Raw genomic sequence first — 14,037 nt, forward strand, 5'->3', positions numbered from 1 at the left:
GGCCTAGCTTCCTCCTCCTCCCCCGTCAATGGTGTCTCTCTTTACCAATCTGAAAATCTGGTCACCTTATCTATGGGGCTGTGTTTGTATCTGTTTCTTTGTCAAGGTTACTGAACTAGTACCTATTTATCTACTCACATTTGCATGCTTTTGTACTGCTAGCTGGAGGAAGTAACGAGAACTCACTCCATCCTGCTACACTTGGGTCTCAAACCTGGGCTGTCAGCTTTCTGTTGTAGCCCGCTAGCAGCCAGTGGAGCTGGCAGCAGATTCAGACAGTGAGGAAGTTGGGGAAGAACATGGGCCAGTCCCGGAGTCTGGGAAAGGCTCAGACGAGGGCTCTGTGTCTGAGGCAGAGAAGGGGCCAGAGCCGTATGCCAGTTATCAGCTGCCTTCAGAGTCAGACATCAGTGAGGCAGACGAACAGCTGGAGCCTGTTCCCAGTGTGCACATGCGCAGAATTGACAGACAAAAGGGAACAGCTAAAGAACAGGGGTCGACTTGGGAGTAAGGCCACAGATGGACGATGAATGGCCCCTCTCAGAGGAAATAAAAGAGGAGCTAAAGGGGAGTGGAGTTTGCAGGAGACAATTAATTCGCTTAATTGGTTCGTGGCTCTCTGGGACTCCTTGTTAAGTTTTGCAGATCTCGGCCTGGCAGCTCTCCAAGCCAGATAAGGTCTGTGACTGTAAATCCTCCCTTGAAAGACTTTGCTGGATGTGAATGAGCAGAATTCACAGTCAATTAACCACTGAACCATTCTGCCCGTTGCACTATAGAACGATGCCAATCCAAATATATAGACCCGCTCTCTTTGTATGTATTAAAAGCCATTATAGTATCTCCAATTGGGGTAGAGTGGAGGTGCTGCTCTTGTCTCTTCCATGGAAATCAGGGTGGGGCACAAGGCACCTTAAATATAGTTGGTGCTATATATTGATCAGAGGCCCACTTTAAAAACAGATACCAATTCCAGGCTATATTCACAGCTCATTTGTGCCCTTCCTGAAAGACATGATGAGGTTTTAACTTGCAGAATTGCACACTTTTCCAGGAGCGTTGAAGGAGAGCCAAGCTATTAGAGGGTCTGCAAGGAAACCTGGTTTGTGTAAGGCCATGATGACAACATCAAGCCTCTGCAGCATCTGGATTGAGACCCGAGCTCCCAGGATGCCTTTTTATCTTCTCCTTCTCCTTCTCCAGCTCCCAGGTAATATAAAACTGTCTCCCTTTCTATGGAGCACAACACCTCACCTTCCTTTCTAAGATCCATCACTAGAAGCTCCTCAGGAGAGGCTTCTCTACTCTGCACAAGTCAAAAAGAGGGAAACGACACTATAGAATACTGCACACCAAGACAACTAGACCAGTGGTGGGTTCTGGATCCCGTTGCAAACGATATACTGCAACGGGGCCGGGCATCCACCACATGCACGTGTGCAGCACGGGCATGTGTACTTAGTGCCCACAACATTCCAGCTACTTGGTGGAGTGTCATGCAAGCGCCATATGCTCCGTGCGCATGCGCGGAAGCCCCGATTGGCTCAAACACAGGAAAGAACGGCGGGCAGGCGGCCCCTCCGGAACACCATACAGGAACTGTATCTGGTGCTTCCAGAAGGAACCGGTACACCTGTACCGGGGTGTACCGGTCGTATCCCACCACTGCACTAGACACAGGGACAGTTTTTCTCCCCATGCTATTACTTTGCTAAACAAATAATTCCCACAACACTGTCAAACTATCAGGAAAGTTAGTATTACCATCATTAGCCCCATCTTCCCTATTCCCTATCTCCTTATCTTCTTCCTATAACTTTGTTGCTTGTATCTTATGATTTATATTGTTTACTTAGCATCCTAGTATGATTTATGTTGATCGCTTATTTAGTATCCATGACTATCACTAACTGTTGTATCTTATGATTCTTGATGAATGTATTCTATTCTATTTTTTCTTTATGTACACTGAGAGCAGAGGCACCAAACACAAATTCCTTGTGTGTCCAATCACACTTGAGTTGAGTTGAGTTTATTGATCTTGTATGCCGCCCACTCCCGAAGGACTCCGGGTGGCTTACAATAAACAAGGGAAGGGGATAAATAAACAAGACAACACCTTAAAATACGCAACATTCACAGTTACCGTGGGGCTGGATATTTCACAAGCCCCCCTCCCCCCACCGGCCTGCTGGAGCAGCCAGGACTTGGTGGCTTTGCGGAAGGCCGGGAGGGTGGTAAGGGTCCGGATCTCAATGGGGAGGTCGTTCCAAAGGGCTGGAGCTGCAACAGAAAAGGCTCTCCCCCGGGGAGTCGCCAGCCGACATTGGCTGGCAGATGGAATCCGGAGGAGACTTAACCTGTGAGATCTAATCGGTCTATGGGAGGTAATCTGCAGGAGGTAGTCTCTCAGGTACCCAGGTCCGATGCCATGGAGAGCTTCATAGGTGACGACCAGCACCTTGAAGCGGGTCCGGAGACTAATGGGTAGCCAGTGCAGCTCGTGGAGGATAGGTGTGACATGGGTGTACCTGGGTGCACCCACAATCGCTCGCGCGGCCGCATTCTGGACTAACTGAAGTCTTTGAACACTCTTCAAGGGCAGCCCCATGTAGAGCGCATTACAGTAATCCAGTCTTGAGGTCACAAGGGCGTGAGTGACTGTCTGAAGGGCCTCCTGATCCAGGTAGGGTCGCAATTGGTGCACCAGGCGAACCTGGGCAAAGGTCCCCCTGGTCACAGCCGACAAATGGTGTTCTAAAGTCAGCTGGGGATCCAGGAGGACTCCCAAATTGCGGACCCTCTCTGAGGGGGCGTATAATTTCACCCCCCAGCCTGAGAGATGGAATATTTGGCCAATCTTTGGGAGGGAACATCAGAAGCCACTCGGTCTTGTCTGGATTGAGTGCCAACTTGTTAACTCCCATCCAGACCCTAACAGCCTTCAGGCACTGGCACATCACTTCTACTGCTTCGCTGAGTTGGCACGGGGCGGACAGATACAACTGCGTATCGTCTGCATATTAGTGGTACTTAATCCCGTGCCGGCGTATGATCTCACCCAGCGGCTTCATGTAGATGTTAAATAGGAGGGGGGACAGGACCAAATCCTGCGGCACCCCATAATTGAGGGGCCTTGGGGTCGACCTCTGCCCTCTGACCAACACCAACTGCGACCTGTCCGAGAGGTAGGAGGAGAACCACCGAAGGACGGTGCCTCCCACTCCCACCTCTCGCAACCGTCGCAGAAGGTTGACCAATAAAGAATTCTATTCTATTCTGTCCCATTCCATTCCATTCCATTATTCTATTCTGATACTATTCCACTCCACTCCATTTCATTCTTACTCTACTCTACTCTACTCTACTCTACTCTACTCTACTCTACTCTACTCTACTCTACTCTACTCTACTCTACTCTACTCTACTCTATTCTTTTGGTGATCAAGGTGCTTTTCTATTATGTTATCCAACAGTGTGGGGCAGAGGAAATCCAGATGGCACAAGTGACGTGGAAGATGAAATTGAAAGAATAGCAACAAAACTGACAAGATTAGAAAAGCCTTCGCGTGGTAGGATTGTCATACATGAGGACCCCTTTTTGTGAGTATACGTGGGCTAATGGCTGTCTGTACTAGTGAAGAAAAGAGAGCTGGGCCTTTGATTCCCCACAGCTCCAAAACAGAATTTGCTTGCTTTTTAACTGTTTCATCACTGCAATCCACATTCCCTAAGTTGGAACTTAGTTGAGTCTCTAACGCAGGGATTCTCAATCCCAGCAACCTCAAAGAAGAGTGGACTTCAATTCCCAGAATTCCCCATCCAGCTGGGAATTGAAGTCCCCTCTTCTTAAAGCTTTCCAAGTTTAAGAAATATTAAACAAGTTAATGTTAAGTTAAGTTGGTGATGTTTCTCCATCATGTTCGAAGAGGACCTTAACATCTAATAGGTGTCCATGAGGTGTCCACATGTGACCGGTGAGGCCTGTACAAGCACAAAATGTTCTGCCACATGTCTGGTGGGCATGTGGGCACCATTGTTGCAGCCTTTGCAGCTCCGGCTTTGCAGAGTCCTTGCTTCTCTTGTGCTGTGGCTGTTCTTCTGTCCTCAGATGTCCACCTTTGGTCCCCACCTGTCATTAAGTTGTTAATATTAAGAAAGATGACAGAGAATCATCTTGCCACTGTAGAAAAGATCCTGGAGGCCTACCACAAACCTCCTTCCTTTTCATAGCAGGCTTAGCCACTTCCACCTCGCTTGGCTTTGCTTCACAGAGGTGTGAAGTTTGTAAAGAGCCAGTTTGGTCTAGTGGTGAAAGCACCAGGCTACAAAACAGGATGGTAAGTTCTAGCCCTGCCATAGGCATGAAAGCCAGTTGGGTGACTTTGGGCCAATCACCAGGAGATGTGAATTGTAGTCTTGCCTTAGGCATGAAAGCCAGTTGGGTGTCTTTGGACCAATCACCAGGATATGTGAATTGTAGTCTTGCCTTAGGCATGAAAGCCAGTTGGGTGACTTTGAGACAATCACCAGGAGATGTGAATTGTAGTCATGCCTTAGGCATGAAAGCCAGTTGGGTGACTTTGAGACAATCACCAGGATATGTGAATTGTAGTCATGCCTTAGGCATGAAAGCCAGTTGGGTGTCTTTGGACCAATCACCAGGAGATATGAATTGTAGTCATGCCTTAGGCATGAAAGCCAGTTGGGTGACTTTGAGACAATCACCAGGAGATGTGAATTGTAGTCATGCCTTAGGCATGAAAGCCAGTTGGGTGTCTTTGGACCAATCACCAGGAGATATGAATTGTAGTCATGCCTTAGGCATGAAAGCCAGTTGGGTGACTTTGAGACAATCACCAGGATATGTGAATTGTAGTCATGCCTTAGGCATGAAAGCCAGTTGGGTGTCTTTGGACCAATCACCAGGAGATATGAATTGTAGTCATGCCTTAGGCATGAAAGCCAGTTGGGTGACTTTGAGACAATCACCAGGAGATGTGAATTGTAGTCATGCCTTAGGCATGAAAGCCAGTTGGGTGTCTTTGGACCAATCACCAGGAGATATGAATTGTAGTCATGCCTTAGGCATGAAAGCCAGTTGGGTGACTTTGAAACAATCACCAGGAGATATGAATTGTAGTCATGCCTTAGGCATGAAAGCCAGTTGGGTGACTTTGAGACAATCACCAGGAGATGTGAATTGTAGTCATGCCTTAGGCATGAAAGCCAGTTGGGTGTCTTTGGACCAATCACCAGGAGATGTGAATTGTAGTCATGCCTTAGGCATGAAAGCCAGTTGGGTGTCTTTGGACCAATCACCAGGAGATATGAATTGTAGTCATGCCTTAGGCATGAAAGCCAGTTGGGTGACTTTGAGACAATCACCAGGAGATGTGAATTGTAGTCATGCCTTAGGCATGAAAGCCAGTTGGGTGTCTTTGGACCAATCACCAGGAGATATGAATTGTAGTCATGCCTTAGGCATGAAAGCCTGTTGGGTGACTTTGAGACAATCACCAGGAGATGTGAATTGTAGTCATGCCTTAGGCATGAAAGCCTGTTGGGTGACTTTGAAACAATCACCAGGAGATGTGAATTGTAGTCATGCCTTAGGCATGAAAGCCAGTTGGGTGTCTTTGGACCAATCACCAGGAGATGTGAATTGTAGTCATGCCTTAGGCATGAAAGCCTGTTGGGTGACTTTGAAACAATCACCAGGAGATGTGAATTGTAGTCATGCCTTAGGCATGAAAGCCAGTTGGGTGACTTTGAAACAATCACCAGGAGATGTGAATTGTAGTCATGCCTTAGGCATGAAAGCCAGTTGGGTGTCTTTGGACCAATCACCAGGAGATATGAATTGTAGTCATGCCTTAGGCATGAAAGCCTGTTGGGTGACTTTGAGACAATCACCAGGAGATATGAATTGTAGTCATGCCTTAGGCATGAAAGCCTGTTGGGTGACTTTGAGACAATCACCAGGAGATGTGAATTGTAGTCATGCCTTAGGCATGAAAGCCTGTTGGGTGACTTTGAAACAATCACCAGGAGATGTGAATTGTAGTCATGCCTTAGGCATGAAAGCCAGTTGGGTGACTTTGAAACAATCACCAGGAGATGTGAATTGTAGTCATGCCTTAGGCATGAAAGCCTGTTGGGTGACTTTGAAACAATCACCAGGAGATGTGAATTGTAGTCATGCCTTAGGCATGAAAGCCAGTTGGGTGTCTTTGGACCAATCACCAGGAGATGTGAATTGTAGTCATGCCTTAGGCATGAAAGCCAGTTGGGTGTCTTTGGACCAATCACCAGGAGATATGAATTGTAGTCATGCCTTAGGCATGAAAGCCAGTTGGGTGACTTTGAGACAATTACCAGGATATGTGAATTGTAGTCATGCCTTAGGCATGAAAGCCTGTTGGGTGACTTTGAAACAATCACCAGGAGATGTGAATTGTAGTCTTGCCTTAGACATGAAAGCCAGTTGGGTGTCTTTGGACCAATCACCAGGAGATGGAGAGTTCTAGGCCCACCTTAGCTATGAAAGCTGGCTGGGTAACCTTGGGCCAATCAACAGGAGACAGTGAGTTCTAGCCCCACCTTAGGAATGAAAGGTGACTGGGTAACTGGGTCAATCATTAGGAGAGGGTAAGTTCTAGACCCACCTCAGGCGTGGAAGCCTTTTTCATGCCTTTTACCTTTTCATCACCCCCATAACAGTGAATGGTCCTTAAAAGAGCCTGTCACTAAACAAGGACCACCTGTACTGTACAGGTGTTGTCCTTCTAACATTATTCCAAATTGCCACAGGTGTTGCTGCCTGTTGGACTAAGATAAGCCAGTGAAATGGCAGCCTGCCTCTTTGATGGAGGTAGGCACCTGTGGAACTGTTGCCTGCATCCATCTGGTTCCCCTTTTTTCAACAGGGATCTCCAACATCTGGAGTCAATTTTGGCAAAGACACAGTTCCAAGGACTTCATAAGAGGTTTGGTAGATCAAAGATACTTGCCAATGTGCACAAGATTGTACCCCAGGCATCTGATAACCTGTCCATTGAGGAAATTGTGCAGGTGAGTACAGAACTGAGATGCAAAAAATCCCCAGAATATAGAATACTGAACAACAGAATTGGGACCTTGGAGGTCTTCTAGTCCAACCTCCTGCTTGAGCAGGAGACGCTTTAGCAGAGGTGTCCAACCTTGACAACTTGAAGGACTATCTGTAAATAATCCTGACCCGAGAAGAATGCGACAATAATTTTAAAAAATATAGATATCAGCATGGGCCTGCTTGCCAGAACCAGTAGATGCAAACCAAATTACTGTATTTTTTGGAATATAAGACGCATCTTTTTCTCCCCTAAAAGAGGGTGAAAATTTGGGTGCGTCTTATACACTGAATGTAGTCCCCCCCACCCACCAGCCCCCACCCTTTGGCCTCTGCCTCCCAGCAATTTACCTCCTTGCAGCAAATGGGAAGCTGCAATAGGCTATAATAATCCCTGCAGCCTGAAACAGCTGATAATTGGGAGAAATTGAAAGTGAAACTTGCTGTTTGCTTCACCTGGCAAATTGCTGGGAGGCAGAGGCAGATTTTTTTTTCTTGTGCTAATCAGTCTGTTTGCTGCAAGGAGGTAAGTCAATAACTATAAATGCCTATAGAATATTCAAATTATTAGACTTGGTTTTTTAAAGACTGCTTTATTATTGTTCTAGACAGCTTAACAAAATGAAGTAGTTTTTTTAAAATAAATGCTTGATCTGAAGAGGCCCAGTGCTATTGTAGCTTCTTTTAAATAGCAGAGAACAACTATACTTCCAGAAAGCACATCAATTTTAACAGCATCTGTACAAGTATAGTCTGAAATGTAACACTACAAACAGTGTATATTGTCTGTATTGTTTGCTGTTTGCTGCAAGGAGGCAAATTGCTGGGAGGCAGATATTTTCCCCTTGCTTTCTGTCCCAAAAGCTAGGTGCATCTTATATTTCGGAACGTCTTATACTCTGAAAAATACGGTAAGAAAATCCAGATGGGAAAGGTTGGTCTCAGCCTTCCCTTTATAAGACAGCGGCTGTTCTTCCTTTCCAATCACAGTCTGTAATGCCGCGTCTTTTTCTCTACTACAGGATGTTGAAATCAAGCAGTTCCAAGTGACTCTGTCAAAAACAGTCTTGACAAAAGCCAAAAATGCAACAGTCAACCAGGAGGGGCGAGTTGTGATGTTGGCAGCGACAAGCCCGGTGCTTTTCAAGGTAACGGCCTGGACAAAGGTTTAAGGCCGGAGAGGTCTCTTATTTTCTCTTAATGACTCCCATTTAGCTCTGCCAGGGTTATCCCTTATCCCTGCAAGGCTCTACACAGGAACATTGTGCGTGTCTTGTGGCAAAGCAGAAAAAGAACTTGGAAGCTACTGTTACTGTTAACAACATAAACTTTTGTGGATTACTGTATTTTTGGAGTATGACACACCTTATTCCCCTCTAAAAGAGCTTGGAAATGTTGGTGCGTCTTATACACTGAATACAGTCGTTTTGGGCCTCCTGAAGCCCCACCCCTGCATCCCATTTTTTTGAAAATCGGTCAAAAAACAGGCTGTTTTTCACAAAAATGGAGGCGTTTTTGTCTTCTCCCAGCCCCCAGAAGCACTCTGCAGGCTTCAGCAGGGCTGCAGGAAGAGGAAAATGCCCCTGTTTTTGCAAAAAACAGTCCATTTTCCACAACTTTTTCACAAAACGGGGGCATTTTCCCCTTCCCCCCAGCCTTGCTGAAGCCTGCAGAGTGCTCCTGGTGGCCGGGGGGGCGGGGGGGACAATTTTTTTTCTTACTTACCTCTTTGAAATCTTGTGTCTTATATACCGGTGTGCCTTATAGTCTGAAAAATTCGGTAACTGGCATCATAGAACAGATACGTTATGGAAAGGGAGAGACAGAAGATGGTCCTTATCTCTATCTGTCTGTCATTATCTATCTATCTATCTATCTATCTATCTATCTATCTATCTATCTATCTATCTATCTATCTATCATATGTCTGTCTGTCTGTCTGTCTGTCTGTCTGTCTGTCTGTCTGTCTATCTATCTATCTATCTATCTATCTATCTATCTATCTATCTATCTATCTATCTATCATCTATCTATCATCTATCTATCTATCTATCTATCTATCTATCTATCTATCTATCTATCTATCTATCTATCTATCTATCCATCCATCCATCCATCCATCCATCCATCCATCCATCCATCCATCCATCCATCCATCCATCCATCCATCCTCTATATAATCTAAACATTATTTCTTGCAGGATAATGATTCCAAGCCAATCCTTGGGGGAAAAGTGATTGGCATCTCAGTGTGGAATACATCCGTCCATGGGTTGCTCCAGAAAGAGCGAATATCAATAACTTTTTGGCACAACCAGGTGGGTCAGAAATCTCTTCTTAACATTGCCCTGATCTTGGCTTGTTTTCAGTGCCATGAAGGTCTGTATCAAAATTCTCCATAGGTTTCTATTCTTGTGGTATGGGATAAACCAGTGATGGTGAAACTTTTCGGAACCTCCCCGGAAGAGGAGCTGCCCAGGGAGCATGCGCACACTGAAAAATGAATGTCCGGTTTCCTGTGTGCACATGCGCACTGGCAAGCTAGAGTTCCAGTTACTGGCGGGCATGTGTATGTGACAATAAGCTGGCTGGCACACATTCTCATACTGGAAAACGGAAGACCAGCTCTTCCAGTTTATGCTACTGCTGCACACATGAAGGCCAGATGATCGTCACACATGCATGCATGCCAGAAACCCGGAAGAGGAACGGGCAATGCCACGAGTGCCAAGAGACATGGTCCTGTGTGCCACTTCGGGCAGGCGTGCCATAGGTTTGCTATCACAGAGATAAACCAAGTCATATATTGTGGTTTTCTCCCATAAATGATGTGAGAAATGAGAACTAAATGGGATGGCACAACAGACAGACAGACAGACAGACAGACATAAATATAGAGATAGATAGAGATAGAGATGGATGGATGGATGGATGGATGGATGGATGGATGGATAGATATAAAGAAAGATAGATAGAAACAGAGATAGAGTGCTAGAGATAGAGATAGATAGATAAATGGATGGATAGATAAATAGATAGATGATAGATAGATAGATAGATAGATAGATAGATGATAGATAGATAGATAGATAGATAGATAGATAGATAGATAGATAGATAGATAGATAGATATAAATATAGAGATAGATAGAGATAGATGGATGGATGGATAGATATGGATATGGATGGTGGATGGATGGATAGATAGATAGAAAGAGAGATAGAGAGATAGAGATAGAGATAGCTAGCTGGGGAATCTGGGAGTTGAAGTCCACAAGTCTTAAAGTCCACAAGTTTGGACACCCTTGTATTACCACATTGGTAGAAGATTGCAATCTTCTCAGTGACTCACCCAAACTGCACGTAAACCAAAAGTATCAACAACTATATATATCCGTATTTCCCAAGCTCAGCAATTTAAGATGCCCAAACTTTGAAGTGTTGGCTTGAAGCTTGAATTTTGGGGCTGAAGTCATCTTTAACTTTTGCAGAGCCTAAGAAATGTTGCATGTGTCTCTGTGATAGTTCCCTGTACTTTATATATTTTTTTACAAAAAAAATATCATGCATTATATTCACTCTTTGAATTTTGGTTTTATTTCAGATGAATTTTACTCCCTTGTGTGTCTTCTGGGTTATGGGCGCCAAGCGTAAGTGTCCAACAAAGTTGGGAGCATGAATGTGAACATTTGAAAGGAATAACAGAATAACACAGTTGAAAGGGAGCTTGGAGGTCTTCTAGTCCAGCCCCCTACTTTAGCAGGGGACCAGGGATGGTGAACCTATGGCACACGTGCTGGAAGTGGCACGCAGAGCTATCTCTCTGGGCACACCAGTTGTTGCCTTTTGTTCTTCTGGAGGAGACTTAGGAGGGGACCTCCTGGGGAAATTCAAGCATCTTGCAAGGTGGGGGACAGAAGTTGGTTTGCAACAGGCTGCTTTGCTTGGGGGGGATTTGGGGGTCCCTCTAATTCGGAGCCTTCCCTCCAAATCCCTGGACTCCAGAATAACACAGTTGGAAGGGACCTTGGAGGTAGAGATAGAATGAATGAACTGAAAGGGAGGTCTTCTAGCCCAGTGGTCTCCAACCTTGGCAACTTTAAGACTTGTGGACTTCAACTCCCAGAGCTGGCTGAGGAACTCTGGGAATTGAAGTCCACAGGTCTTAAAGTTGCCAAGGTTGGAGACCACTGTTCTAGCCCAAACCCTGCTCAAGCAGGAGACTTCATGCAAATTAGAGAAAAGTGGCTGTCCAGTATCTTCTTAAAAGACTCCAGTGATGGAACCCCCACAATGTCTGAAGCAGTGGTGGGAATTCAATTTACTACCAGCTCTGTGGGCGTGGTGTGGCGGGCGTGGCGTGGCTTGATGGGCGTGGCTTGGTGGGTGTGGCAGGGGAAGGCTACTGCAAAATCCTCCTCCCCTCCAGATCAGCTGGGACTTGGCAGGCTGAGAATAGATGGAGGTGGGGGAGGTCAAAGGTAGTATTACTGGCTCTCTGAACTGCTCAAAATTTCCACTACCGGTTCTCCAGAACTGATCAGAACCTGCTGAATACCATCTCTGGTCTGAAGGCAACTTCCATTCCACTAGTTAATTGTCCTCCCTGTTAGGAAGTTTCTCCTGACTTCCAGGTTGCTTCTCTCCTTGATTAGTTTCCATCCATTGTTTCTTGTCCTGCCCTCTAGTGCTTTAGAAAATAAATGGACTGTGTCCTCTTCTTTGTGGCAGCCCCTCAAATACTGGAATGCTGCTATTGTGTCTCCCTTAGTCCTTAACAAGTTTGACTTAGCAATGGAAAGTTTAGGTTCAATTGTGGCTGAAAGTTCTTGACATTTTATAAGGAGAAAAGGAGAGGAGGATGGAAGGGAGAGAAAGAGAAGGGGAGATAGTAGGAAAGGAGGAGGAAGGGTGGAGGAGAGGGAAGGGAAGAAGAAAGAGATAAGGAAAGGTGGGTGGAAGGGAGAGAAAGAGAAGGAGAGGAGGGAGGAATAGCAGTAGACTTATATACCGCTTCATAGGGCTTTCAGCCCTCTCTAAGCGGTTTACAAAGAGTCAGCATATTGCCCCCAACAATCTGGGTCCTCATTTTACCCACCTCGGAAGGATGGAAGGCTGAGTCAACCCTGAGCCGGTGAGATTTGAACCGCTGAACTGCTGATCTAGCAGTAGCCTGCAGTGCTGCATTTAACCACTGCACCACCTTGGCTCATGGAAGGGAGAAAAAGAGAAGGAGAGAGGGTAGGAAGGGGAAGAGAGAGGGTAAGAGTAGGAGAGAGGTAAGGGAAGAAAGAAGGGGAAGGAGAGGAGGAAGGAAGGAAGTAGAGAAGGAAGGGAGAAAGAAAAGAAAAGAAAGAGAAAATAAGGTGGTGTCATAACAGGCGCTAGGGATGGTAAACAATACAATCCAAACTATACCCTATAATCTTTTAAAATGGAATGACAATAGTATAAGATTGGCAAAGAAAAAGAATAACCATGTGAATGTATACCTAGAATTGTTATGTAAGAGAATAAATTGATTGTAAGAATATATAGCTCATTATAGGTAAACAATATTTGGTTATAAATAGCTAAGTATAAATAAATATAGAATTGTACATAAAAATGGATAACGAATAAAGAGACCATGAATGTAAGATAGAAAGGTATAGAAAGGGAAAACACTAACTGCAAAGAAACCGATACGGAACTGCTGCATGATATATGATGGAACTTCTTGTTCCTATGTTGTCTTAAGTCATGTGTTTGTTTTTGTTGATGTGTTGATGTGTTTAAAATAAAAACTTATAAAAAAGAAAGAAAGTTGGGGGCCACCTGGATTGCTTCTCACTGTGCTACTATTAACAACATCAAAAGTAAATCCCCCACCCCGCTTCCTTGGTAGTTGGTGGGCTCTTTCGTTTCCTCTCCTTCAAGGGAATCAGCCCTAAAGTAGCCTCTCCTTTTGACCGTAGCTGGTGCCATCGGCAAGTGGAATACATCAGGCTGTGATGTGGTGCATGGAGTACACCAAACGACCTGCCTTTGTGATCATCTCACCTTCTTTGCGGTGCTCATGGTAAGTGCCGAACTCCATACCAGCATCCTTGTAGAGCAGGGGTGTCAAATTCAGTTTTATTGAGGGCTGCATCAGGGTTCGGGTTTGACCTCGGGGTGGCTGGGGTGGGCGTGGCTAGTTTGATGTCACTCATGTTAGGGGCGCCTGTGGCGGCTCAAGTGCTCTGCCAGCGAAAACAGGCTTCCGAGCTCCGTTTTGGGCTGCGACGGCCTCCTGCGAGCCTATGCCAGTGAAAACAGAGCTCGGGAGGGCTACAGTGGGCCAATCCTTCGCTGTTTCCAGGGCAGCCTCCTAGGCTGGATCTAAGCACTTTGTGGGCTGGATTTGGCCCGCGGGCCTTGAGCTTAACACCTCTGCTGCAGAGGACATGATGGGGACAAAGGATGATGGAGGACTACAACTCCCAGAAATTCAGGGAGGCTGACCAGTGATGAGGGATCAGAAGGCCTCAGGAGATCTTTTACCCTTGAACCTAACCAAGAAAAACCAACTATATAATAGTAGAATTCTATTTATTTATTTAATATCATTCAACATCCCCTAACCCCCATAATTTTAACCTAAGACTGTCTACTGTTGACCTGACCCTGTTCCTAAGAGGTCCATAGATGGAGCGTGCATAAGCGCACTAGCATGCCTACCAGTGGTAGGATTCAAATAATTTAACAACCAGTTCTCTGTCCTAATGTTTTCTTACAACAGCCAGTTCACCAAACTGCTGAGAAAGTCAACAACCGGTTCTCCCGAACTGGTGCAAACTGGGTGAACCCCATCACTGATGCCTACTGTCCCTATCCTACTGTCCCCATTTATTTGCACCCCATTTACTGTGTTCATATTTATGTTTATACCTATACCTGTTATC

General features: G+C 45.5%; 1 protein-coding gene across 1 annotated transcript in view; it reads left to right on the top strand.

Annotated features, from left to right (window-relative positions):
• The window catches only part of LOC106546893 (adhesion G protein-coupled receptor G1-like), a 45,021-nt gene that overhangs the window by 16,902 nt on the left and 14,082 nt on the right, over positions 1–14,037 (top strand). Inside the window, exons 2-8 of the mRNA XM_087729331.1 lie at positions 1,055–1,210; positions 3,477–3,603; positions 6,930–7,074; positions 8,134–8,259; positions 9,313–9,429; positions 10,716–10,761; positions 13,069–13,172. Of these exons, the coding sequence (XP_087585457.1) occupies positions 1,117–1,210; positions 3,477–3,603; positions 6,930–7,074; positions 8,134–8,259; positions 9,313–9,429; positions 10,716–10,761; positions 13,069–13,172 (759 nt within the window). The 5' untranslated portion in view covers positions 1,055–1,116. The remainder of the gene's footprint in view (positions 1–1,054; positions 1,211–3,476; positions 3,604–6,929; positions 7,075–8,133; positions 8,260–9,312; positions 9,430–10,715; positions 10,762–13,068; positions 13,173–14,037) is intronic.

Source organism: Thamnophis sirtalis, unplaced genomic scaffold, assembly GCF_051295495.1.
Source record: "Thamnophis sirtalis isolate CommonGarterSnake01/CBP01778 unplaced genomic scaffold, rThaSir2_p1.2 scaffold_14, whole genome shotgun sequence".
Taxonomy (NCBI): Eukaryota; Metazoa; Chordata; class Lepidosauria; order Squamata; family Natricidae; genus Thamnophis; species Thamnophis sirtalis.